Source organism: Anastrepha ludens, chromosome 6, assembly GCF_028408465.1.
Source record: "Anastrepha ludens isolate Willacy chromosome 6, idAnaLude1.1, whole genome shotgun sequence".
In the NCBI taxonomy this organism is placed as follows: Eukaryota; Metazoa; Arthropoda; class Insecta; order Diptera; family Tephritidae; genus Anastrepha; species Anastrepha ludens.
This window is the reverse complement of record NC_071502.1, coordinates 108,675,584-108,703,434: the sequence shown is the minus strand read 5'-3', so window position 1 is coordinate 108,703,434 and position 27,851 is coordinate 108,675,584. Positions and strand designations below refer to the sequence as shown.

The window sequence follows — 27,851 nt, the reverse complement described above, 5'->3', positions numbered from 1 at the left end:
ATAATACGAATAATAAATGAGCACGATAGAATAGACCGTCTGCTATCAAGTGGTTTTAAGTCAATTAGTAAACATCGAGAGCGGTACGATGGTACAGGTTCAGAAAAGTTTAAAGATCGGAGCGCAAAACGAAGAAAGACTTTCTGCACTCTCTCAATCCGATTAGACAGACCTATTTGGTACGGTCTCCAAATAATAGCGGCATACTCTAATCTTGATCTAACAAAAGCACAATACAATGTTTTGAGAGTGTGTGGGTTGGTAAATGCAGAACAATTTCGGCGAACGAATGCTAGCATCGCATATGATCGTCTTATGACGTGGTTAACATGGCTGGTGAAATTCAGCTTAGAGTCGAAAATAACGCCTAAGTCTTTAATTTCCTCAACGGATTGCAAAGGTAAGCCAGCAATATTATACGAAGTATGCAAAGTGTTGTTTGATTTAGCATATTTTACGTGAAAGCATTTGCTAATATTTAGTGACAGATGGTTTAAATAGCACCAGTTCCGGACATTGTGCAAGTCGGTTTGCAACTTTTCAGAGTCCCTAACACTGTTAATCACCGCAAATATTTTAAGATCATCAGCATACAACAAGTGTTCTGCAAATGAAAAGCAAGAACCAATATCGTTAATAAAGAGTATAAAGAGGAGGGGTCCTAGAATACTTCCCTGTGGGACACCGGAGGATGCAATAAATGCACGGGATGTCGTATTATCGACGGCTACAACGCAGTGTCTGTTGGACAAATATGATTTGATCCAAGACAAAAAAGTGGAGTGTATACCCAATGATGCAAGCTTCGACAAGAGTATTCGGTGCGATACTTTGTCAAACGCTTTAGAGAAGTCTGTATAAATTGCATCAACTTGAGATCTGTTCTGGAAGGCTGAAATGCAGTAATCATTGAAAATAGACAAGTTAGTGACAGTGGAGCGACTTGCAACGAAACCATGTTGGTTGGTAGATATTAGGCCTTTGACAGCAAAATATAACTTATCATTTACTGTTATCTCAAAAAGTTTTGAGACAGACGATAGCTTCGAAATCGGTCTGTAATTGCTAACATCGTTTTTATTTCCACTCTTAAATATAGGCGTAATGGAAGTAAATTTCCAGTCGTCAACAAAGATACCAGAGGACAACGATTTATTGAATATAATTGTAAGAGGCTCAGCGAGACACAAGCAATTCTTCAGCAAAATGCCCGAAAGGCCATCCGAGTCAGTTTTCGTTGTAGACTTAAGCTTCGTAATACCCTTGACGACATCAGTAACAGATAGGTACAAAGTCCCAAAATTTAGAGGTGAAAAACTATTAGAGGGCAAACTAGAATCGGAGTCTAGGTCGGGTTCAAAATTAGAGCAAAAAAAGTCAGCAAATAAATTGGCAGATTCTATGGCAGAATTTGCATATTTACCATTATAAAAAACATTGTTTGGCACCATTGAGCAAGACTTTTTTGATTTGATGAATTGCCAAAAGGCCTTCGAATCCGAAATAATATTGTTTTCGAAATTCAAGATGTAATTTCTATATAAGAACTTGTTCAAACAGTTAAACTCTTTTAAATGGCATTGAAATTTTGAGAAGTGCATTGGGTCTCCAGACCTTTTATACAGTTTAGAGAATTTGTTTTTTAGATTCTTTAGGTGCCTAAGCCGTTTGGTATGCCAAGGTGACTTATATACTTTCTTATGATAAATAGGAATGTGCTTCAAACAGAGCTCAGAAACCTTAGTTTTAAAAAAATGAAAACAAGAGGTAACATCATTGTCGTTTTACCCACCTAAACAATTGTTGGGAAGCAAGAGTATCCTCTGGATGGCGATTTTAATATATTCCGAAAAATCCGAGATTAAAATATTCCGAAAATCGTATTTGGATTACTTGGCTTCATATTCAGGGCATACATATAGAAATTACATAAAAAGATGAAAGTTTATTTTTCCTAAAAAATGTACTCCATGAGTGACGCTCTAAATACTCTCTAAAACTGTATTAGTGGTGCGATTTTTGTTATGTTCCGGTTGTACAAAAATAAGTTACATAAGCAAAAATATTTTTAACGATGATATGATTGGGCAGCGAACGACATACCTCGGAGTGACTAGATTAGAGAGCGTCATACAATACACGTAGGTTTAAAAAATTGTTCTCGTAGTATTCTATCTAACGTTTTGGAGTATATTTTACACCTGACCGAAAAGAATCAGAAACAAACTTAATCAAAGGTGTATAAGAGACATTTTTTCTGAGACCTCTTCACGCATACACCACCGATAAAATCTGGTTATTGCGAAAAAAATTTGAATTTTGTTGCACAGTGTAATTAATTTATTTGATTAATTTATGCAATTTTTTAGACCCCTTCTAAAATATGTCGTTGAGAATTTTTCTGTTCTCAAAAAGGTGAATTTCGTTACACAGTGTTATTCATTTATTTACTAATTTATTTATTCCTTAAGCCACTTTTAACATATACCGTTAAGAGTTTAGTAGTTTTAAAAATCGTTGAGTTTTGTTGCACAGTGTAATTAATTTATATTATTTCTTAACCCCTTTCTAAAATATGCCGTTGAGAATTTTGTTCTTTTCGATAAAAAGTTGAGTTTTGATGCACAGTGTTATTAATTTATTTAATTAATCTATGTAATTGCTTAGACCCCAACGTCATAATTTTGCTGTTTTCTATAGAAATGAATATTGTTGCAGAATGCAATTAATTAAATTGGTAATTTATATGGTAATATTTCTTAAGCCCCTTCTAGCATATGTACATACATATGCCGTTGAGAATTTTGTTGTTTAAAAAAAGTTGAGTTTTGTTGCACAGTGTTATTAATTTAGTTAACTAATTTATATTATTTCTCAATTGTTTCCTAACATAAGCCGTTGAGAATTTTGTTGTTTTAAAAAAAGTTGAGTTTTGTTGCACAGTGTTATTAGATTATTTTACAATTTTGTATTATTTCGTAAACCCCTTGTAATACGAGTCGTTGAGAATTTTGTTGTTTTTAAAACAAAGTTGAGTTTTGTTGAACAGTGTTATTAATTTATTTTAAAAATTTATATTATTTCTTAAAACCCTACTAACATATGTATTCCGTTGAGAAAATTTTATTAATTTTAAAAAGTTGAACTTTGTTGCACAGTGTTATTTATTTATTGTATTAATGTCGATTATTTCTGGTGAATCATGGCACTTTCTAGCATCTTAAGATTAAACCATTTTATGCTTTTCATGTTTCCTGGCTTTGTTTTTCTTTTTTTCTCTTTTTTTTTTTTGTTTTTTTGCGTCTTCTTTATTATACTATATTTACTTTCGCATAAAATCCCATGATTAAACAGTTGCGTACACAAGACAACAACTGGAAGATAAGGCAATAAAAACAGCAAACAGCAAACGGCAAATAAAATCATTTGTTTCGCAATTGTAAATTGTCAGCAGCAACGAGGCAAACAAGCAATGCGAGCGAGAGAGAAAGAGACACTTTGTTTACACACATGGCATTGTGTCTGCACAAGGATATGCTACGACTGACATAAATATGCATACAATAAATGCTAAAACAATGTCTGGCTTGTATACATAGCCGCTCGCTCGACTTCCTCTCCATTTTTTATTTCTTACCTACTGAACGCCGCCAGCTGCTTGGTTTACAAAACGGCGTCGAGCATCTATGCGCAAATGAATAACATACCAACGCTTGTAAAGACATGTACATACATACATATGCATAGAGGTATGTAAGTAACAACAAACATGAAAAGCAACAGTCGACCATGCAGCCAGTTAGCCAACCACTGAAGCAGTCATCCAAACTACCAACCATCCACTCAGCCAGTACCATCACCGGAGGGTGTCCACAGTTAATTAAAGCCAAATTTATGCGTACACAAGTACTATAAAAGCAGAAACAACATTTTACGACTACATTGAAATCGCTTGCTTACACATGCATTTACATACAGAGAGGTGCATGAAGTGAGGCTTTTACTTACTTACCTACTCGCTTAAATACCTATGATTCGCGGCTACTTTTGCTTTGGCAACATTTTTTTACATATTTAATTTGAGTTTAATTGCGGCTGTGAATGCAAATGACTGCGAAAATTCCGCAATGAAAAATGTTTACTAGGCATGTTACATGCATACATATGTACACACATACATGGATAGGATATGTGGAAAAAGTTGGTGTGAAAGAGCAAAACTGGAATTAAATGCATGGTGCATTTGTTACTTTATGACTACTAAAGCGTGGAAATTTAAGAGCTTAGCAGAAATTGGTTTAATACCTTTAGTGGCATGCTAAGTTTTTGGGCTGGACAAAAATAATTATGTATTTAACCTGAAAGGCAGGTTTAACGAGCCTTTTGCAGGGTGAATTTTTGAACTGAATGATGTAGCAGAAATTGTAAGAGTCAACAACTCAAAAAATGTTTAATATTAGAAAAATTTCATACTGAGATAACTAAAGGGAGAAACAGTTCGACATATTTCTATTTGGAATGTTTGCCCGGACCCTCTCAGTTTGCTGTGTGCCATACCATAAACTTTGAACTATTTTTCTAGTCGGCGAGATTAGTAACTCGAAAAACCAAAATCTTAAAGAAAATATTTACAAAAATACTTTTGTATTCAAAAATCTTAGAAAAACTTTTTAAACCAAATATTCAAACAAAAAATTTAGAAAATCTTAATCTTAAAAAACAATTTGTTTTTTCGAAACCCTTAAGAGAAGAATTAAAAAAAGGTTGAAAATTATGGATTCGAAAGCTTAACTTTATAATAACAACTATTTATTTATATTCTGCCTTAATTCTTTTTTAATGTTTGGCCTTTTTTTAATAAAAAGCATCGTTTTCGCAAAAATCCATGAATAAAAGCTGTTTCTTTAACTCTATAGCTATTCGCATTTATGCTTAAAACATTTTTTTTGCGCATCGTAAATTAAGAATTACAAAAATAGCCGGTAATCGTTCCTCCAGAACAAGTCTGTAGAATAGTCGTACTGCTGATAGTTTCTTGATATAGGGTGTTCTTTTAACTGCATAAAAACTATCAATATCAATAACCATCGCTTCATAGCTGAGAATCAACGCTTCCAAATTATGGAAATTTTCTTTGAAATCTGTTCGCAAAGTTCATAGAGCCCTGCCGACATCATCGGCTCTTATTTCCTTAGAAATGCGGAATGGCTGACTGAATTTCTGTTTCCAAAAATTAATCAGCTAAACATCAATGGAATTTGGCTCCAACAACACGGCGCAACTTGTCAAACATCTCTTTTAAGAATCCATTTATTGCAAAATCAGTTTGGTGACAACTTTCTTTCCAGAAGAAGAAGCCTCTGAATTGCCTTTATGCAGTTACGAAGTCATCGGCTTATACCGGCAAATCAGCAACTCTTTAAGCAGAGGAAACCAATATACAAGCCACCATTGACTCGATAGTTCAGATTAATTGAAAAGAATAGTCAAAAATCGAATTGATCGATTGAATTATATAACTCGTAGCCGTGGCGGACATATGCCGAGGACCATTTTCGAAAAATAAATATCATGAAATTATCTACTAGATTATAATAAAACAAATCATTCTGTCTTCAATATTTCTGTTTTATATTATCATTTTAAGTTCTCAAGCTCTTAAAGAAACATCCGATATACCCTGACAAATTCTTTTATGGAGCTTAAAAAAGTTCAATAGAGGACCTTTTTCAGAAGTCTGACTTATTTTAATGTCCCGCTTTAAAAAAAGTTATAAAATATGCTCGTATTTTCCGTCCTTACAGTGGCCTAGCATCTGAATAAACAAACAATTTTCCTATTGTTTGCGACATACTTTTTTTTGTATTTTAAATATAACACAATTTCAAGCCAAATGTGATTTCAGTAATTGGCCATTACGTTTTATTATTTATTTTCATTCTACCAATTATTGTTTATTCTAAAGGAAATAAGTATAATCTATTTTTCAATTAATTTCAACAAAAATTATAAAAAAATATTTCCTGAATCTCAATTCCCTAAAACATTTCACTAAAACCCTACAGTACACCTTAAAAACTCGTCATTAAATTCTCACCGCAGGCGCAGCCTTTATATATGCCACACAAATTTTCTCCATAACCAAATTTGCTACTTTCCATTAGACTTCCAGTTGTTCCTCTTTCTTCGTTTGAATTTTTTCTTTCTTTTAAATTCTCAACGCTTATCTGCTGAGGCGGCTTTTGAAATGCTAAATTGCTATGCCATAAATATTGTCATACAAAAGCAAATACGCATATGTTCCTCCTGCAGCTGCAGATACATATCTGCACAAAGCTGTACACGTACACGTACACATGTCAGCACTTTTTGGCGCTTGTTGGCATTTTAATGCGCGAGATATGTGCGCTAAAAAACGAACCAAATACTTGTCCAGCGAGCGAAGATTGTAGTGCGCACAGCCTTACACGTATATGTATATACATATATATGCAAGTATACCTTGGATATAACTTGGTAGCCGTGCATATATGTCATCTAATAAAAAAAATTCTTTGTATTCCTTCTTCACTTCACTGCCTTGAACGTGTGTGCATGAGTGTTCGTATGTGTGCATATATGATTGACGATATTCATACATTGCTTGCTGACTCTTCTTTTCAGAAAAGCAACAATTTTTTGTATGGAAATTGCCTTTCCTCTTTGGTTATCAGTCACTTCAGCCAACCCTTTTACCAAACGATTTGTGTGTTTTTGCCTAATTTGACGCTGCTTTTGAAATTTTGACATTCGTCAGCCCTAATGAATATTTATGAGCATATATTTTTGCAGGTGACGGCAGATCCACTAAGAAGATGAGAAGAAAATGTGTATATTATTTCGTGGTAAAAATTGTAAGAAAACTCTTTCTCAACAACTTTAATGGGCAAATTAGTAAATGCTGAGACATGAGTTTGGAAGGGAAAACTTAAAATACCAATAAAACTTTAACTACCCTGAAAACTTAAATTATGTACTAATTCTCATAGAAATTAGAAAGAAGTGCACGTGGCACCAGAAAGCGCTCAAGCCACGCTTGCTTTTAATGAATTTGGGAAGACTTTTAGAGTTATATGAAGACTAGGGCGGGTCGATTTAAAAATCGCTAATTGCTTTGTGAAAATCGTATTCTAGGGATCAAAATAAGAAACTTTGCCGAAGGAGCCATACCTCTAAAACGAATTCTGATGTCCCCCAATTTGGGGCGAACGAAAAATCCCACTTTGACCCATTTAGAGTGCTCCAATCGAGTCCAAATGTATGACCGACCCCTACTAACTTTGGACGGCCGATCCACCCATACCAGTGGCACACCCCCTGGAACTCCCCTGGGGGGTTACCCATACAATCATTTCAAAATATCACCATTTCTGGCCTTTACATGAGAAAAGAAACTAAAAAGTTCGACCCAAATTGGGGGACATCAGAATTCGTTTTAGAGGTATGGCTCCTTCGGCAAAGTTTCTTATTTTGATCCCTAGAATATGATTTTCACAGAGCAATGGGCGATTTTTTTGCCTCCCCACAAATCAACCCGGCCTAATGAAGAAGCATAAAGTAAGCAAAAGCAATAAATTCTATGCATTTAAAACACATCTTAACAAATTTTAACTTTTATGAGACAATACTTTCTAAAATGCTTGTCATATTAGTAGGCTTGAACGTGTCCAGAAATCTATTGTGCATTATGCTTTACGTTGTTTTAATTTCACTGATCCAATTCGATCCTATAAAAGTCGGTGCTCATTAATCTAAAAACAATAGATATTAGTAGGGCTTTTCTCTCCTCACTTTCCTTTTCGTATTGATGAGAGGGGTCATTGGCTCCTCATTGCTACTCGAGAAAATCAATTTCAATATTCCTCAGCGAAGCTTATGGAATCATGACTTTTTCTGGTTAGGGATGGTATGAACTAATTTTGCTTTCAATGCACCGATTTGTAGAAGTGTGAAGAATTGAATTCGCTTTCAAATCATACTGGCCTAGATTTCTCTTCAACAAAGAACCACTTCAAACTGGTACTAAATGAATTGTTCAACTAAATCCTTAGTATTATCTAATAATCTTTCTCTGTAACTTATAACAAATGTTATCTTTTTCTTTAACTCATTACAATTTGAACTATTTAGTTATGAGATTAATTTTACTTTGATTAAATTATTTAGCATTAGTCTGTTTTTCGTAGTCTGTAAGAAATATCGCATTTTTGAGACTATTAGTTGAATATATAAAATATAAAACAATTAATTTAATAAGCTTGAAATCATAGTTTTAAAATTTAAATTTTTTTAATTTAGTTAATTTAGAATTAAATTATTATATACTATTTTTTTTTTAATTTTAACAATTAAAGCATGTAATCAACAATACTGGACATGCAGCTCTATGCAAAGCCATGCACTTACAATATATGTACATATATGTATGTACAAAAATAAAATATTTGTAACAACCAAATCACAGCACACAAAACAAACTAATTCCCAATCACTTTGCTTACTCATTTCCCTACAGAAGCAAATTTTATTCGTCAGCGCAGTCGCAGATATCCGATATGCCTACGCACTTGCGCTGTTTACATATTTAACATGGTCACGCACTCACAACTTCGGTAAATCAGAATACAAGTACAATTTTTATAAGTGCTCTGGATATACTACACTTGTCGGTTCTATTCGTTTTACGAGTATCCACTGTTGCCGAACAGAGAAGCTACTGCTACAGCTAGTGTTACTATTACATTCTCCACTAACAAAAGTTACATGCTATTAGTAATACAATTTTTCCAAAGTTCTCTGAATAGTCGTCGACTCTGTTCGTTATATTCTTTATATTCATTGTTGTACTACTACAGCTACTGTTACTTTACATGCTCTGCAACGTCATGCAGTTAACTATACAATTTTTATAAGTTCTCTGAGCATAACATACTTGGCGGTTCTGTACGTTCTATTCATTGTTAATGAACAGAGATATTACTGTTACTGTTACTATTACATTCTCTACTAACGAAAATTGCACGCTGTTTTTAACACAGTTTTGTTCTCTAGATAGTCGTCGGTTCTGTTCGCTCTAATCGTTCTACTCATTGTTGTATGATACTACTAGAGCTACAGTTACTGTTACATGCTCTGCTAATAAAAACAGTCTGCTATCAACGAAAACACAGATTTACGTTCTGCACAAATTTGCGACAATTTTAAAAGAAGTTTTAACTTCAAAAATTTATTAGATTTATTAAATGTTCCAAGTATGAAATGTATGTAGTATTTTAAAAAAGTTTACAGCATTTTCATATAGGTGCGATAAAACATAGAATTGACTTCCCCAAATACAAAGCATACCAAGAACCATTTCGGAGGCATAATTTCACCTTTAAATTGCCATATGGTATAACCCAAGGCGATGTATACATCATGATTTATGGTTCAATAAAAACATCTAGCGTGCATCACTTGAATAAAACGTATCATATAGAAAATACACAAATCTTAGGGTGAAATTTAATAACATTTCTAATATAATTTTCTTGTCACGCTGAGCTAACTGTTGAATGATTTTCTTATGTTTACCATAAAACATAATTTGTATTCAAAATTCCTTGATAGTTAAGAGACGATGACACAATTCGTGGCAATTGCAGTAGAACATAATTGTTTAATGATTTGGTGAAGTTGCTTACTAAATCCTTAGTATATTAATCCAAAAAATTTTTTTCAGTTTTTTTTTAAAAAACATGTTAGTAATTAAAAATTTGCAATAAAATATAAGATATACTCTGATACTATCTATATACGGATATAGCCTGATGAGCTCAAGCTTCGGTAAAAATCAATAAATTTATTTATAACTAAACGTCTTGCCCTTATTTAAGGCATATGCAAAGCAGATAAGTAAGCGATTATGCCCGTCCTTAGCAAATAAATAAAACAGAAAAATAATTCAACTGCAGGATCATGGATTTTATTAATAAATTTTTAGCACCCCTGAAGATATTTTCACCAACTTAGCAGACGATATTTAATAACCAGTAAATATATGCATTTAATGGCAGTAATCAGCTCACGTAACTGTTTGGCTAACTTACAATAATTGTCAAGTTTAACGACTTAGCCAACTTCGCTGCCTTTACCATAGTCCACTCAATTTACTTATACGTATGTCAGTGAGACCGACAACTAGTAAATGGACAAAAGCTAAATGGCGTACAAAATGCTCATCAAATATTTATGGATGTAAATTTTTGTTGTTAAGCGCATGAAAATTTTATAGAAGTGTGTGCAAGTATAAGAAAAAAGCATATAAGTGTGGAAAAAAAACATAACAAAATGACAGTCAACAAAGTCCTCAGCTCTCCAACTGGTTGCACATAAAACTAAACAGCAACACACAAAATCACAAACCCAAAAGCAACAATTGAAGTCAGGTAGAAAGCAAGAAGCGTATAAAGACTTGTCTACGAGCCTTCTAGGCAAACAAGATGTCGGGCCGACCAACTAACTGACTGTGTGTTTGCCACTCAACGTGAGCTTTTCTAGTTGCCTTTGGCGTTTTGAATTTTTTATGAAACTGTATTGTTGAGTGCGCTTTACTAAGCTCAATTTACGAATATATGTATGTAAAAGTATACATTCTACGTATTTGTGTACTGGTAAAATAGTGCAAGCCGTACAGGAAACTGCGCTAGTACCAAACTGGTGCGATGCAGGTGAATTTAAAAATGAGGTGGGTTCGCAGAACTTATATATTCCTTAAAGCAGCTCTTGAATTTTGCATCGCCATGTGAGGGGGGGTGAAAATTGTGCTCCACTTCATGCACCCTATTTCATTAGTACGAAATTAGTGCCAAACAGGAGAGATAAGAGCAACAACACTATGCGAAGCATCTCAATTAGTTAAAAATTGGAAAGAATACATATAGCTATACATAAATGTGAAACACAAGTTATATTCTAGTTGCTGATGCCGGCGCAGTAACGTTAGTCACTCGGTGGAGTACTGGCATACCATGTAGCAGTGCCATCGCTCGGTTCATGGCGCACAATGTTTAAAATGTTAGTTTTGAAATTTACAAATATTAGGTTTAATGTTTAAAAATATTAATATTTAATACATATTTAAAAATATTAATGTTTAATATTTAATATTTAAAATATTGAAAATTTAAAAACGTTTGTCTCATAAATATTGTTTTTTGAAAAAATTGCACCAGTTTTGAACCGGGAGCTCCTTTCACGACTCCCGGTTTTACCTACAGGGCAAGTAAATGCGCATACGTGGCGTATGAGTAACCAACAGCGAAATTGTAAAACTCACTGACTATAGATACCGACGTTAATATGGCAACTTGCTACTTTTTTTTGCTTTTTCTGTTAACTTATATTATTTATTATTTGATATTTTTTCTGGTGCTTATTGGCAAATGAACATGTCAAAACTCAAAATTGCCATGTAGTTATTGTAAGCTGAGTTGGCAATCATTTGTGTGGCATGCAACTGACATGCAATAAATGGAATGAAACAAGTGGAAGAAAATTTAGCAAAAAATCCGGTAGCATGGAATCCGGTTTATATTTATAAATTGATTTCCATTTGGTTGTCCATGTCATGCCTTCATAATTTTTTATTTACGTATTTATATACATTTTTTTTTTTTATGTTTTGGTTACGTTTCCCAAAAAATTATAAAAGTATCTTAGAGCTCAATAAGCCAGCTCAGGGCATCAAATGGATACCTCTACCCACCAAAATCCTTTTCTCTAGTATAAGTGTACATCACTGAACTGAGTTCGGGTTCATACCCCACTTGTAGACGCTGAAGAACTAATTAACATCGCTAGATTTTCGAAGCATTTAAGTCAGACTATCCAAGCTTAAGTATTTTTTCATTAACCACCAGTCGAACTTATCCTTAAATTCTGGAACAGCTTGCAAGCCTACGAAAGAGTGGTATTAGCAGTTTTAGTCGAGTTGCCATTGACTTTCAAGGCCAGCAAAGCAATATCACCAGCAGTCACAAATTTCGAGATAATTAACATCAGTGCAAGAAAGGGTTGGTAAAATAAAATAAGATCTTTTTTTTCTTTTTTAATAGAAGGCTTAAAATAAGTGGCTTAAAATAAGGGGGATGTTTTTATTTCAATGACCGCTCCACTGTTAACTGTATAACACATTAATAAACTATTGACTTTTATAAAGTAAACCTCGACTATATTTTCTATGACTTATAGTTAAAAAAAAACAAGTCATAGCAGGTGCCAGAGCTAGAAATCTTCAGATTTTCCGCAAGATGAGCAAGACTCAAATTCAAACTGAAGAGCAATAGAATCCTTACAAGAGGCTGGGTCATTAAACTGGAAATAAGTGCTACTTTATGCAGCAAAAAAGTAGTTTAATTTTTGACATAACCTCCTTGAGCTCGATGTACTTTATCCAGGTGAGGTTAGGTTGGAATGGGCACACTTTGACAAAGATAAACGGATTCGTCTTTTGTGATACCATTGTGAAGGAGGTGGAGAGAACAAGGAAACCGATGGAATGAAAGGAGAGGGCGCGGAGAAGTGGTGGTGGGATGGTTAGGAGGATGGGTTTAGAGTGTGGAGATTATGAACGATGACTGGGATGCGTTTGCGTGAACCGTTTTGTACTGCTGATTAAATTCACCAGATTTTTATTGTCGACGCCAGCTATATCAGCAGGCGTAGCAAAGAAGTAAGAGCCAAGATGCCTAGATCTTAACCCCGCCAGAGCAGGGCAGCTATGGAGAAAGTGCTGAGATGATTCCACCTCATCTTCCATACAACCGATGCAAAAAGACTCAAGGTAACTCCAAGTCTTACAGCATACATTCCTTGAGCATTGTGTTCTGTGAGAAAACCCACGAGATTCGAGAGCTTGCACACGTGGCCAGAAGGATTTTGCAACCTTACAAGATTGTGTACTTGCTCACTGAGTTAGCGCGAAGCCCATCTTTCCAGGAGCATACCGCAGGTAGTAAGGGGATCTCAATTCTCTCCCTTCGCGGGGAAATCGCCTCACATGTCCATTGTCTGGCCAACTCATCCATCTCACAGTTTCCCGCAATGTCGCTGTGGCCAGAAACCCAGATAAGGTTTAAGTCAAATAATTCGGAAGCAATCGAAACTGAGGCCAGGCTTTCCCTAATCAGTTTCGAATGCACCGTCACTGACCTGAGGGCCCTTATTGCCGTTTGGCTGTCGGAGTAAATATTTACTTTGTACTTTATTCAACGATTAACCAATTTTTTTATGCTTTTCAGTAACAAACATTCTGAAAGCTTTTCAAAGCAAACAATTGCTTCATGCACAGCACCTTCATTTAACCCAAATCTTCTACCGCTGAACGCTTGCCTTAAATATGGAAAAAAATGCCGCAGCTGCCACATCTAAGCAAATGCTGAATGAGGGAAGAATTCCTACCCTTTGGGATTTCGCGATGACGACTGCGGACGGATATAAATAAATAAACTTTTGTTTTTGCCATTGTTTTTGCAAGCCATATACTTCCTTATTATTATTTTTTTATTACATTTATTTCAAAATACTTTATAATTCAAAAATCAGTTCAAGAATCTCGCTTTTCAGCCCGCTGTAGAGATATTTTTCTCAACAATTTCAACAAATGGCTTGCAATTTTACTTTTTAAGTTCATTAACTCACTATAACTGCAGATAAGCCCCCTGACTTCAGTAAAGCCCTCTTATGTTCTCAGCAGAATTTATATGCACTCCCACTTCCAAGTAGTCTGCATTTGATGGCAATTTAATGATGATGTGCGCTCACTCCCGTATTAAATTTCTCCACATAAATATTGTTGTTGTTTTTCTTTGTGCCTTTTTCCAATTCAATCAGATTGCCATTGTAACTTTTTACAACTGCTTACACCTAAAAAGTTCAAAAGTGAAATACGACAGACGAATCACATAAATTTGATCTGAATCTGTTATTTTTTCTACGCAAATCAACAACAATTTGAATCAATTTAACAAACAGCCGAAAAACTCTCAGTCACTGGCTGCAGTAGGCATTCATTCGTTCATGGGCACAAAAGCTGATGGAATAAATGAAATCAAATATTGAACAAATACTGTCAAATAATCAAAACAGAGGTGAAGATGAAATGATGGCAATCAATCGATAAGATATAAACCGGCATTTAAGAAAATGTGAAAAGGCGCCGCTCAAACGGTACTGAATGAGTGGCGAGGGAAGAATTCTAGAAATATACATTTGGAATGTTAAAAAAGAAGTAAGCTTAGAATATTGAAAATAAATAGCTGGTAAGGATTCAAAAGCGTGAATTGTAAATTGTAATAGGGCAGTTCACCATTAAGTGCAAAAAGCCTGGCATATTGGCAGATATACAGGGTGAACGATATCAAGTGTTACCTATTCAAAACAACATAACTCTTTTGTGTGAAATTAGTTTTTATTGATTTTAAAAACAAAATTGTTCAAACATGATTACAATTTTAACATATTATATATTCAGTTTAGCTCGATATGACCACCTTTTGCCTTGACTATAGCCTTCAAACGGTAAAAAAATGAGTTGCATGCTGCACGAATATGATCTTGAGGTATTTTGACCCATTCTCGTATAATCTCTTTTTTCAGCGCATCCATACTGGCATATTTTTTAGTCCTCAGCTTGCTCCCCAAAATGGACTAGATGGAATAGTCCATCGGGTTTGCGTCTGGCGAATTCGAAAGCCGTTGTGTGGACGAAATGAAGCGTGGAACATGTTTTTTTAGACATTCTTGGTTCACACGAGCTTTATGAGACGGTGCCGAGTCCTGTTGGAACGTCCATGGTCTACGACCGAAATGGTTGCGTGTCCACGGCTGTAAAGTAGCTTCTAAAACATTTTCCCGATAATAAGTCGCATTCACTTTGACACCAGGATCGATAAAAACGATTGGAGAGCGTCCATCAGCCGTCACTGCGGCCCAAACCATTACTTGCAATGATAAATTGCTTCGAGTGGCCATACGTAGGCTCAAATTCGCGTATGAGCGTTCGGTCAAGTAAACCCGATCGTTTTGAGTGTTTATGAACTGCTCAATTGGAAAATTTTTTTCATCAGAAAACCCAATGTTAGGAAATTCGCCACGTTCGTGCCAGCGCAACAACTCCTTTGCTCTTTGGCACATAATTTTTTTTGCTGGGGTGAAAGATCGTGTGCTTTTTGGAACTTGTAAGCCTTGACCTTGAGCTCTTTTTTTAATATGCTTCTTCTTGCCATCTAAAATACATACAAACAGGACTTAACTCAAAAACAATTTTTTGCTTGACTCAGTTTGACTTGAAAATCAAAATCATCACTTCTTGTCATCTAAAATACATTTAAAAAGAAATTGAAAACAAAAAGTTTTGTTCACGTAGTATGACTTGAAGTATGACTTGAAAAATGGGGTCCCTTACGACACATACTGTCACAGTTGTAAACAACCGGAGAAAAAGGAAACAATATTCCATTTCCTCTGCGAATGTCCTGCCTTATGGAGGGACAGATTGATAAGCCTGGGCAAACCGCTGTTCGAGAGTCTTGAACAGCTGTCTGGTTTAGATGTCAAAAGGTTCCTGAACCGCACAGACTGGATACAGTCGTTCTGTAAATAATTGGTAAACAAGTTGGTAACGAGGATGTGGCAACAAAATGGTGCGGAAGCGCTTTTTGGATTCTGGAAGAATCCCCAATAAAACCAATCAACCAAATCCATGACTTGAAGATTGGAGAGTTAAAAATTAAAAATACATTAAAATTATCTTATGAAATTTATTTAAAAATTAAAAAAAATTATTAAAATTTAAATAATGAATTTCTGATTTATATTTTTCTTACTGAATACACATAAAAGGAATTTACTCAACTCAGCATTACTTGGAAATTGGATTAAAATTAAACAAAAACTGTATCTTATGAACTAAAAAATTATTTTAAATTCATAATAATTGTAAAAATGTTTCAAAAATATTAATTTGGCGTTACAAATTAAGAATTGAATATCAAAAAATTAAACAAAAATAAGCAATAATATAACTAAAACGAAGACCAACTGGACTGAAAGGGAAAAATATATTTTTTTTTATATTTCAATGAAGTGAAAAAATAATGCTTTTTATATTTTAGTATAGTGGAAAAATATTTTCAACAGGTTTAATTCTAAATTTAATTACAGCGCCGTATTGCGAAAACTAAAAAGGTATTCACGATGCATTTGTAGTACTTAAAAACTCAGGGGAAATCCAAAAAATCGATAAAGTTCTGCCTTTATTCGGCCACTGGAGCGCTTTAACACGCAGCTTTCCACGACAAGAAATGTAAATTTGAGTCAAATTAAATTTAAGTACTAAAACCTCTTTGACAGCTAATTTCAATAACCAATGACCGCTAATTCCAACAATCGGCATTACAAACCAAAAATGTACACACCTGCCGTAGTTCTAGAGCCAGCAAGCAGGGAAATTAGAAAACGAACAGACGTAAGGCGCACTTTAAGTTAAAAATAACTTAACGACTTGATTAGTAGGGCCCACTTCATCGGTAAGCTGAGTAAATTGCGCTAAGTTATTAAATTAAAGATTTATCAAAAATATTTGTACGTTATATTAATTTTTTTTTTGGGTTATTCTGAATTTACTGAATTTTCAAGACGAATATTCGGCGCCAGAAATTGATCAGACTGCAAACGAATTGCAAACAATTTCATCCAAATAAACTTGAAAAGAAATTATCGAAGCAAAGTTGCAGGAGAAACCCAAAAAGCAGCATAATGCCAATTGAAAAAGTATGAATGAAAAATCAAATTTAAATTGAGTTAATGGTTATTGAAATTTTCACGCTTATAGAAAAGCCGCGAGCAGCAGCAGGAACAACGAGAAGTGGAAAAAATAACAAGAACTGTGATTGTAATTTCGAAAGAAAAATGTGGCAGAGTTAATGGGGAAATTGGAAGAGCACGAAAGGCAATAACAACAAATAAAAAGGAAACTTTAACAAAATAGCAATAAAAGCAAGGAAAAGGTGAAGAAAAATATTGAAATGGAAAAACGAAGAGGAAATGAAAGTACGTTGAAATCGCACATGCAGCACAAAACTTTTCCAATATTAACTCAAAAGTGTAGCAGAAGAAGAGTATGAACGTTAACTGAAACAGCAACAGCAACAAAATGTTGAAACAAAGCAACAATAAAATCGCTCAATTAAATGCCAAATCCACATGGAAGTGTTGCCATGCGCGCAACAAAAATTAAAGCAAAAAGTATTGTGTGTATGTACGTAAAATTCAAACAATAAAACTTAGTACGAAACTTCGAAAGAGTAACTTCAAACCACACAATGGAGGCAGCAACAACGACTCTGCGCTACTGAATTTCCACTCAATAACAAAGCGGCCAAACAACAGTGACAAAACGAACATTCAAATAAGACACAATAGCGTACCACTGGCGGTAGCATGAGCGCTTCCGTTTCGCGCAGCATGCCGGTGGCACAATGCCAACCAAGTATTTCAAACAATCAAGCCTTAGTGGAGCAGCAAAGGTAGCACAACAAGCAACGGCAGCAACAAAGCCACCAAAGACCACAAGTGCGTTGAAGTCGCAATTTTGGCAACAATAACATTCATATACACGTATATATATATATGTATACATAGGCATAAAAGCACGGTCAAAATCTGTCTGTTCACTACTTTTAGAACATATTTCATAATATTTATTTGCCTGTATACTGTCACTGCATCCTTCAAGTTTGAAAGCCACTGGCCCGGAGCTAATGTTTCAAGGATTTCGGCGCAGCTGTGCTAAAAGCAACTAGAAATTCGTACTGTGTATTTTATTAATGCGTAAACGCAATGATTTATGTGGAGTTGGAGCGCAACAAAAGTGGTTCGCAAGTGTCTGGTGAAGGAAAATTTGAAGTATAAGCCATTTTTGTTTTATTTTTCTTCTTATATAGCAGGGAGGTATAGGAAGTAGTTACCAGTGTTAGAAGTGCTCAACTTGGCAGGATCATTACTATTAGCTCGCTTTGAACATTGTGTGATATTTCATTAGGTTATGTGTGTGTAGTTGTGAAATTGTGCTTTCCATGGGCGTATTTTGGACCTACGACATGTTCAGCTTTGACACTGAAAAATACAATCATGCCATATCAGAAATTTAACTTGCAGTTAGACATTCATAAGAGTGGTCGCCCAACCAGATCGAGAAACAGAGCTGACTAACCAGCGAAGAAGTCAACAAAGCGATATCCCTAATGAACAACTCCAACCCGTACTAGTGTTCTTTTGTTCGTCTGAGAAGACCCTTATGAAAATTCTCCAAGCAATATTTGTATGGAACATTTTAATCCTCCATCGACCCAAAGCACTTAATATTTTTCAGATTTAAAAAAGTAAAAGTCGAAATAACGCATACTTGCAAGAGATATTGAAGGGATATTAAATTTTACCATAGACGTTTGAAGTCAATATCCATGGCGAATGAAATTTTATACTCGTTTTTTCAGATGACTTAGATCAACTTAGACCAATTTTGGAAAACTTCAATGCAACTTTTGTTTGTTGGTAGACTAGTTTTTTAGGTATTGATCTAAGCTCATGAAACGCAGTTTTGCTGCAGTTTAGGTAAAGGCTTTAACTGAGATAAAAGAAAGGGGCATTGCCAAGTGCGCTACAATATTACCTTCAGGCAAATGTCTACGCTGGATGGTTCCATGTGTAGAAGACCACGCAAGTGGGGAAAGTTACTGATCGCCATTCACTTGGGAGTGGCCAGGACGATTCTTCTACATATGGTTCAAGCAGCTCACAACGTCCGGGATTAGCCCACGTAGCCTCTGGTTAGCTTCCGAACACCCGTCCGAGAGTGAGCTAAAGTGAGAAGGCAAAGCATCCCAGCATAGCTGGTTGTGCGCTGGGTTTGGGACCCGCCACTTAAAAATCCCCCCCCAATGAAAACTTTAAAAAAGCCTCGGATGAGACCTCCCTATACTGATGACGACCCCTGCAAACGAACTAAGGACTATGATTTGAGGGCATGCACCTGGAATGTCCGGTCCCTTAATGGGGAAGGTGCCTCTGCCCGGCTGGTTGATGTCCTCGTGAGAGTAAAGGCTGACATCACTGCCATCCAAGAGATGCGATGGACGGGGCAAGGTAAGAAAAACATAGGACCTTGCGACGTCTACTACAGCTGCCATGTAAAGGAGCGCAAATTCGGTGTCGGATTTGTTGTGGGAGAGAGACTTCGTCGCCAAGTACTGTCGTTCACTCCGGTGGACGAGCGTCTCGCAATAATCCGCATCAAAGCGCGAGTTTTTAATATCTCGCTAATTTGCGCCCACGCCCCGACGGAAGAGAAGGACGATGCGACCAAGGATTCTTACTATGAGCGCTTGGAACGTTCCTATGAGCGCTGCCCCCGCCACGACATTAAAATCGTGCTTGGCGACTTCAACGCCAGGGTGGGCAAGGAGGGAATTTTTGGCCCCACAGTCGGAAAATTCAGCCTGCACAACGAAACATCCGGTAACGGACAGAGGCTGATCGACTTCGCCGGGGCCCGAAACATGGTAGTCTGCAGCACCAGATTCCAGCATAAAAAAATCCACCAAGCTACCTGGCTGTCTCCTGATCGAAAAACGCGAAACCAGATCGATCATGTTGTGATAGATGGAAGACACACTTCTAGTGTATTAGATGTACGTACGATCCGAGGAGCCAACATCGACTCGGATCATTACCTTGTTACAGCCAAACTGCGCACACGCCTCTGTGCAGCAAAAAACGTACATCTACCTACGCAAAGAATGTTCGACATCGAAAAGCTGCAATCACAACAGATAGCCAGAAGATTCGCCACTCGACTCTCACTCCTGCTCTCGGAGAGCACTGCCCAACACACCGGCATGCGCGAGCAATGGAGCAACATTTCTCGTTCCCTACGTACCGCCGCCGAAGAAGAAATCGGATTCCGGCGAGCCCGAAAAAACAATTGGTACGACGAGGAATGTCATGCTGCCGCAGAAAGAAAAGATGCCGCCTATAGAGCCACGCTGCGATCGGGTGCAACGCGAGCCATGTGGGATCGCTACAGAGAGCTGAAAAAGGAAGAGAGACGTATTATCCGACAGAAGAAACGAGAGGCCGAAATACGTGAGTGCGAAGAGCTCGAGATGCTGGCCAACAGGAACAACGCCCGAAAATTCTACCAGAAAGTTCGGCGGCTTACAGAAGGTTTTAAGACCGGGGCGTTTCCCTGTAAGAACAAAGACGGAGATCTGGTGACTGACGCACAGAGCAATCTTAAATTATGGAGGGAACACTTCTCGAACCTGTTAAACAGTGACAGCTGCGCATGTCATAGAGAATGTGAAGATCCCGATACCCCAATCGTTGACGACGGAATTATCGTTCCGTTACCCGACCATGACGAGGTGAGAATAGCAATATCACGGCTAAAGAACAACAAAGCCGCGGGCGCCGACGGACTGCCGGCTGAGCTATTCAAACATGGCGGCGAGGAGCTGGTAAGGTGCATGCATCAGCTCCTATGCAAAATATGGTCGGATGAAAGCATGCCTGCCGATTGGAATTTAAGTGTGCTCTGCCCAATCCATAAGAAGGGCGATCCTGCAATTTGTGTCAATTACCGCGGGATTAGTCCTCTAAATATCGCCTATAAGGTTCTAGCGAGCGTATTGTGTGAAAGGCTGAAGCCCACCGTCAACCAACTGATTGGGCCTTATCAGTGTGGCTTCAGACCTGGAAGGTCTACCATCGACCAAATATTCTCAATACGCCAAATCTTGGAAAAGACCCATGAAAGGAGGATCGACACACACCATCTTTTCGTCGACTTCAAAGCTGCATTCGACAGTACGGAAAGGAGTTACCTGTATGCCGCGATGTCTGAATTTGGTATCCCCGCAAAACTAATACGGCTATGTAAGATGACGTTGCTCAACACCAGCAGCGCCGTCAGAATTGGGAAGGACCTCTCCGAGCCGTTTGATACCAAACGAGGTTTCAGACAGGGTGACTCGCTGTCGTGTGACTTCTTTAACCTGATGTTGGAGAGCATCGTACGAGCCGCAGAACTTAATCGCTCAGGCACAATATTTTATAAGAGCGTACAATTGTTGGCGTATGCCGATGATATCGATATCATCGGCCTTAACAACCGCGCTGTTAGTTCTGCCTACTCCAAACTGGATAAAGAGGCAAAGCGAATGGGTTTGGTGGTGAACGAGGACAAAACGAAGCGCACTCGCGTATCGGCACCCACGTCACTGTAGACAGTTATAATTTCGAGGTTGTAAAAGACTTCGTTTATTTAGGAACCAGCATTAACACCGATAACAATGTCAGCCTTGAAATCCAACGTAGAATCTCTCTTGCCAACAAGTGCTACTTTGGACTAAGTAGGCAACTGAGCAGTAAAGTCCTCTCTCGACGAACAAAACTAACACTCTATAAGACTCTCATCATGCCCGTCCTAACTTATGGCGCAGAAGCTTGGACGATGACAACATCCGATGAAGCGACGCTTGGAGTGTTCGAGAGAAAGATTCTGCGTAAGGTTTTTGGACCTTTGCACGTTGGCAACGGCGAATATCGCAGGCGATGGAACGATGAGCTGTATGAGCTTTACGGCGACATAGACATAGCGCAGCGAATAAAGATCCAGCGGCTTCGTTGGCTGGGTCATGTCGTCCGAATGGATTCAAGCGCTCCGGCTTTGAAAGTATTCGATGCGGTACCAGCTGGTGGTAGCAGAGGAAGAGGAAGGCCTCCTCTGCGTTGGAAAGATCAGGTGGAGAAGGACTTGGCTTCACTTGGTGTGTCCAATTGGCGCCGATTAGCACGAGAAAGAAACGACTGGCGCGCTTTGTTAAGCTCGGCCAAAATCGCGTAAGCGGTTATCGCGCCAATTAAGAAGAGAAGAGAAATGTCTACGCTAAGAGCGTATTTTTTTAAATTTTTTAAAGACTACTTTACGAGTATATGTTTTTAGATTTTTTCGCATAATTTTTTTTAATTAAAAAAAGAATTTTAAATTTTTTTGAAAAAAAACATGTATGAATTGTAAATAAAAAACAAAATTTGAATTTTTTGGCGTTTTTTTTTCAATTTTTGAAAAACAAAGTTGTAAGTTAAAGGTCATTTTGAATTTCCTGGAAATTGTTTTTCTAAATTAAAGATGTTTTTGAACTTTTTGGAAATTGTTTGAAACTTTTTGAAAAAAACGATTTTTGTAAATTATAGACCATTTTGAATTAAAAAAAATTTTTTTTTAATTTTTTGTAAACAAAATGTTTGTAAATTAAAGATCATTTTGAATTTTTTGAAAATTGTTGTAAACTTTTCGAAAAAACAAAATATTGTAAATTAATAATCATTTTGAATGTTTTGAAAATTGTTGTAAGCTTTTCGGAAAAAAAAACAAATTATTGTAAATAGAGATCATTTTGAATTTTTGAATTCCAAAAATTCAAAATGATCTTTTCTTTACAAATTTTTTTTTAATTTTCTGAAAAAAAAAATTTGTAAAGAAAAGATCATTTTGAATTTTTGGAAATTATTATTAAACCTTTTGAAAAAAAAACACAAATTATTGTAAATAAAGATCATTTTGAATTTTAGGAAACTTTTTTAAATTTTTTGAAGAAAAAACATTGTACATTAAATATCATTTCAATTTTTTGAAAAGTGTTTTAAACTCTTCGAAAAAACAAAAAATTGTAAATTAAAAATCATTTGGAATTTTTTGGAAAAAAAAAAAAATTGTTTGTAAGTTCAAGATCATTGTTCAAAAAGCTTGATTCAGACCAATTATAGGAACAGCATGCTTCTCTCAATATTATTACTATAAAAATACGAGGAATCCGCAACGCTGGTTACAAATCTGATATGGCGCAAAATTAATCACCGAACTGGAAGATTCTGTCTGTCTGTGAACCAGACAGCTACAGTACTCAAACAGACAAAGCAAAGGAGTACGTAAAACTCAAAATTAATAAAAAAATTCCATCACTCAAAATCTTTTTTTTTTGTTGATTTATTAAAAAGGCATTCAAAAACAACATTATTTATTATTCAATGAACTTTGTTGTAGAAAATAGGTGGAGAGACAGATCTGTATGGATGTCTGCAGCGAAGGATATTTAAACAGTAGGCATTTCAGACAATGCACTCCGGCCAGCACGTGTAGAGAAGGTTAAGACGGCAGACCATTTTCTGTGCGTCTACTCGGCCTTCGCTCAAATCAGGCTTGAAGTATGTGGCACTGGCCACCTTGGCTCCTTGACACCAAAATATCTACTCAGATTTCTTCGGAGGCCGAGTAGACTTAAAGATAGTTACAAAGGGAACCCGATTGCGGTATAATGGACTTAATGTTGTGTGAGTGCTGTACCTGCTTGTTATCCCGACAAAAAAAAAATCGATTATCTATTACATTCAGATATCGCTAAACATATATTATATTTGCGCAGAAAAAGGACAGCAAAAAGACCAATTTAAGCTGGCTTTTAAGTTGCCTTTCTGTTACTGGTATTTAACACCTTTTTCGCAGTTTTATATACTTACATCTACTTCTTTCAACTGATATATTTAATATACATAAGTATACACCCACACACATTCATTGCACTGAACACATTGTTACATAAGCAGTTGTGTACTACATTAATAAAATAATATATGAAGTATATTCGGCCTATACTAAGTTGAAGGGTCAGCGCTCATTCATAAATGCTTCCAATGGCGCCTAATGCGGCAGACAAACACTTTAACGGGCACACCCACACACATGCAAGTCTGTAAGAAAGTAAGCATTTGGATTTATTATTCCTTTCGTTTTGTCCGTGCCTTTTCTTTTACCTTCGCCTCGACGGCGAGGACATTTGCAATATGAAGATTAGTAGGCAATGAAGCGGTTATTGTGGGCGTACTGGCGAAAGTCAGCTCATCAGACGTTGAAAACGTTGGAAACGGTGTGCCAGTGTCAATATCCATGGGGTCAAAGCGCAGGCAGGCAGAATAAATATCAGAATGTGTACATGAGTGTGTGCATGCAACATATAGTTCGCGATTTTTAATACACAAACACACATTAATTTTTGTAGGTATGTGCCAATATGCGCGCATGTTATGAATGTGAATTTTTGTATTTATATGATATTTATTTATTTTTTTTTTTGATTTTCTGGCGACACAAACTATTTATAGTACTTGAGGCTTGTGTCGTCGGCCAGGCAGACGGCTAACTACACATTTTCATACCAGCTCGCTCAGTATTTTTGCAATCATTCTTCCACTAAGCATAGTATTTACGATTTCAGGAATCTCTTTATGTGTGTATGTATGTATATGTGTATGCCACAAACGTCTGGCTTTAATTATTAATGCGTGAATTCGTATTTTTTCGTTGTGAAAGTGGTTATTCATTTTCTTTACTTTGGCCTTACTTTTCAAAGTAAGCCTTCTAAGGGGAAAAATGTGCTTCCACCTTCGCTTTTTTATAAATGGCATTTAAGTTTCATAACAGCGTATTCTTCTTGTGTTTTAAGAATTGGTGAATATAAATTTTGTTTCTCTGTTTTATTTTATGATCAACACTAGACTACATCAAAACGTACAATCTGTGGTAAACTTATTGTAACAAAAATTGCAATTCCTTGGAAATAAAGAATTCGCAATTTTGCGATATTAAACCACTAAATATGGATTAGGATGAGGCCCTTGCAAGAGGCCCACTTGGACAAATATTCAAAATTCGTCCGTTGCAAAGGGAAAGGAGAAGGAAACGAACTAGACAGGCGAAAAAAAGAAGAAGGGGCTTTGGAATTAGAGGATGACGACCAACAGGGGCTATTTACGTTCGTATTAGCCACTTCAAGCTACTGAGGAACTTCCTCAGATGTGTAATATTTAAAGCAGGAATATCCGCTGGTGTAGCGAAAAAGTGAGGCCCCAGATGTCTAAAACTTTTCCCGACGAAAGCAGGGCAGGTGAGAAGAAAATGCTGAGATGATTCCACTTCGTCCTCCAGACAGCTTCTGTAGAAGGGACTTAAAGCAATCGTAAGTCTCACCGCATGGACACCTAAGGAACAATGTCCGGTAAGGATGCTTACCAAATTCGAGAGTTGCAGGTTTGTTAGTCTTAGAAGTTCCCTTAGAAACACCTCCGATCTGTCAGTGGCCAGAAGGATCTCACGACTTTGCATGTTTGCGCACTAGCCCTACGCTCGCTGAGTTAACGCGAGGCCCATCTTTCCTGAAGCAGACCACAGGTTCTCAATGAAACCCCAATATTTTCATTTTGCGATAAAACTATCTTCATCGCCCTCTGCCTAGGCAGCTCATCATCTCAGCATTCGTCTATGCCGCTACGACTGGTGCCCGACTAATTTCGAACGCGAAAAGCTTTAATGACTCGAAGTAGATATTTACATCCTTTACAATAATTAGAGAAGTGAGCAACTAATCCACTGCTTTATTAATTGCGGCGACCTCTGTTTGGAAAACACTATAGTGGTTCGGAAGCCTTAATTTTAGCTTGATGGGGAGCTGCTCACAGAATGCTCACCCACCAACTCTTCCGTCCCAATCCGAGCCATACGTAAACATCCACTCCTCCCTTGACGGAATTCAGTTTTATCTTTTTTTTTTCTTTTAGTGATCCAACTATAATTTATTACACTGCACGACAAAAGCAATCCTTTTCAAAATAACAAAGTTTTTGAATGCGGAATGGAAAAAAAGTGTTGACTTATTTCTGGTATTTAAGTTGAATTTTGAACTTTTGCGCGTTAAGAGACTTATAACAATATTGTATGGAAACTATTTTTGTTGTATATTTTAACCCGCTATGTTCCTCAGTTAAGAGTATTTTTTGCCCTTTACTGCAAAAGAGACAAAAAACACCCATCTTTTGTAGAGTTAGAGGATTGGAATGTTTCACAAAAATGTTTCTCGTTATTTTTCACTAAAATAGCAGGACCGTCTGCATATGGGTGAAAGCTTTTATTCTAAAAATATTTATTAAAAAAATAAGTTGGAGTAATTGAGAAAATCCTCATTTTCCGCCTTGACGGTGAAATATTTTTTATACAAAAAAAATATTTATCAAAATAAGCAAACACAATCGACTTTAAGTGTATTTCACACAAATTACCAATTCCATCAGCATCAACTCTCAGTGGGCACCGTGGCGTATACGCAACATTAGAAGAAATGTAATCTTACATTTTTCCCGCCATTAAAACAAAAACCATTGTAGATTTTCACTTATCACTTCAGCCATTTTTCAAACATCCATTCGCTTGTCTGAATGTATATGTTTGTATATATGTCTATTTGTATGTATATGGGCAACTGTATTGGCAGCTATATGTGCGCATTGGTGCGCTTCTCTTAGTACAAAGCGCGTGAATGGTATTAATTTTCGTGTAGTATTCGTTACATCTGTATTTTAAATGTTAAAGTAAACGTTTACATTAAAACATAAAAAACATTCAACCAGCTGTCATGTTTTCCAAGGCGAAAAATAACGTAGAAAAGAAGTGAAAAAAGTAGAAAAATGCGGTAGAAGTTAAGGACAAGTAAAAAATAACAAGAAAGCATGCAAAATATGCGAACTGCATGTATTTTTTCCATTTTTTTCATTTTTCTTACTTGTAAGTAAAAAAAGTGCCAACAACTCTAGTATTTTCGAAGTTAAATGCAAAATGTACAATACAAAAAATTAGAGCTCAAAAAACGTGGCAGGAAAAAGCTTAAATGTTAACATAAACTAGTGAAACGGCACACTTAGTTTTCACGTCAGATGATAATAAGCAAACACTAAGAAAATACAACTGTAAAAGTATGTAGTCATGAGCAAAAAACAAAAAAGAAATATGGTGTAGTTCAAGAATACCTGAACTTAAAAATTACAAAGAAATATTTTTTATATATTTTTCCACATTCAAGTAGTGCCTTCCTCACTTTCTCATTCATGATCTCTTAGCGCTCATTGAACCTTCACGTCCACCTCCACCTGTTTTATATGTCATACCTACTAAATATGTTTAATTATTATTATTACTATTATTATGATTTTTTTGCTTTTCCCCCATTTACTTATAGTATATTACAACACCTGCCTTCTGACTATTAAGTACCTTCCAATGCATTTTTTTGTTCGTTTTCTTCCGCTAAGCTTTATGTTAATTTTCCATCAGTTTTCTCACCTATTCCCAGGCCCATCAGATGCCGCACAAATGGCAGCACATCTCCTTCCTGTCACCGATGTTTTGCGATCATTGCGGCTCGCTGTTGCATGGCATCACCCACAAAGGGCTCAAGTGTCGAGGTAAAGTGTGGCTGCCCCAGCCAAATATGCACGATATTTAAAATTACTTGTGTGCAGCTGGCGGGCGCTGCTTTTTTCCTACTACAATACTTACTGTTTTGTGTTTTCTTTCGTTTGGTAGTTACTTAATTTCCACTTCTTTTCCTTTTATTTGTAATGCTTTTCTGCCTGCACTTTGTTCTTGTAGCTGTCTTGTTCTTCAATTTCATGATTTCTTATTAAAACTTTCTTCTTCTTACTCTACTTAAACTATTCCTATTACTCTTTACTATGCACTTATTTTTCGCTACGCACAATCACTTTCTATTTGGTTGCTGTTCTTATATTGACTACTTAACTACTTACTACTGTCTTGTCTACTACTTTTTCCTCTTTCCCACACTGCCACAGTTTCTACTTAAAACTTTTACGTATTGTAATTC

General features: G+C 36.4%; 1 protein-coding gene across 3 annotated transcripts in view; it reads left to right on the top strand.

The window, feature by feature from the left end:
- Positions 1-27,851, top strand: part of LOC128865747 (protein kinase C, brain isozyme-like) — a 91,969-nt gene that overhangs the window by 36,783 nt on the left and 27,335 nt on the right. The window contains exon 4 of one of the 3 annotated variants that reach the window (XM_054106063.1): positions 27,318-27,429. The exons of 1 other annotated variant lie outside the window; for it this stretch is intronic. In XM_054106063.1, coding sequence (XP_053962038.1) covers positions 27,318-27,429 — 112 coding nt within the window. Of the gene's footprint in view, positions 1-27,298; positions 27,430-27,851 lie in introns of all 3 variants that reach the window. One more of the 3 variants, XM_054106064.1, reaches the window with a different exon arrangement.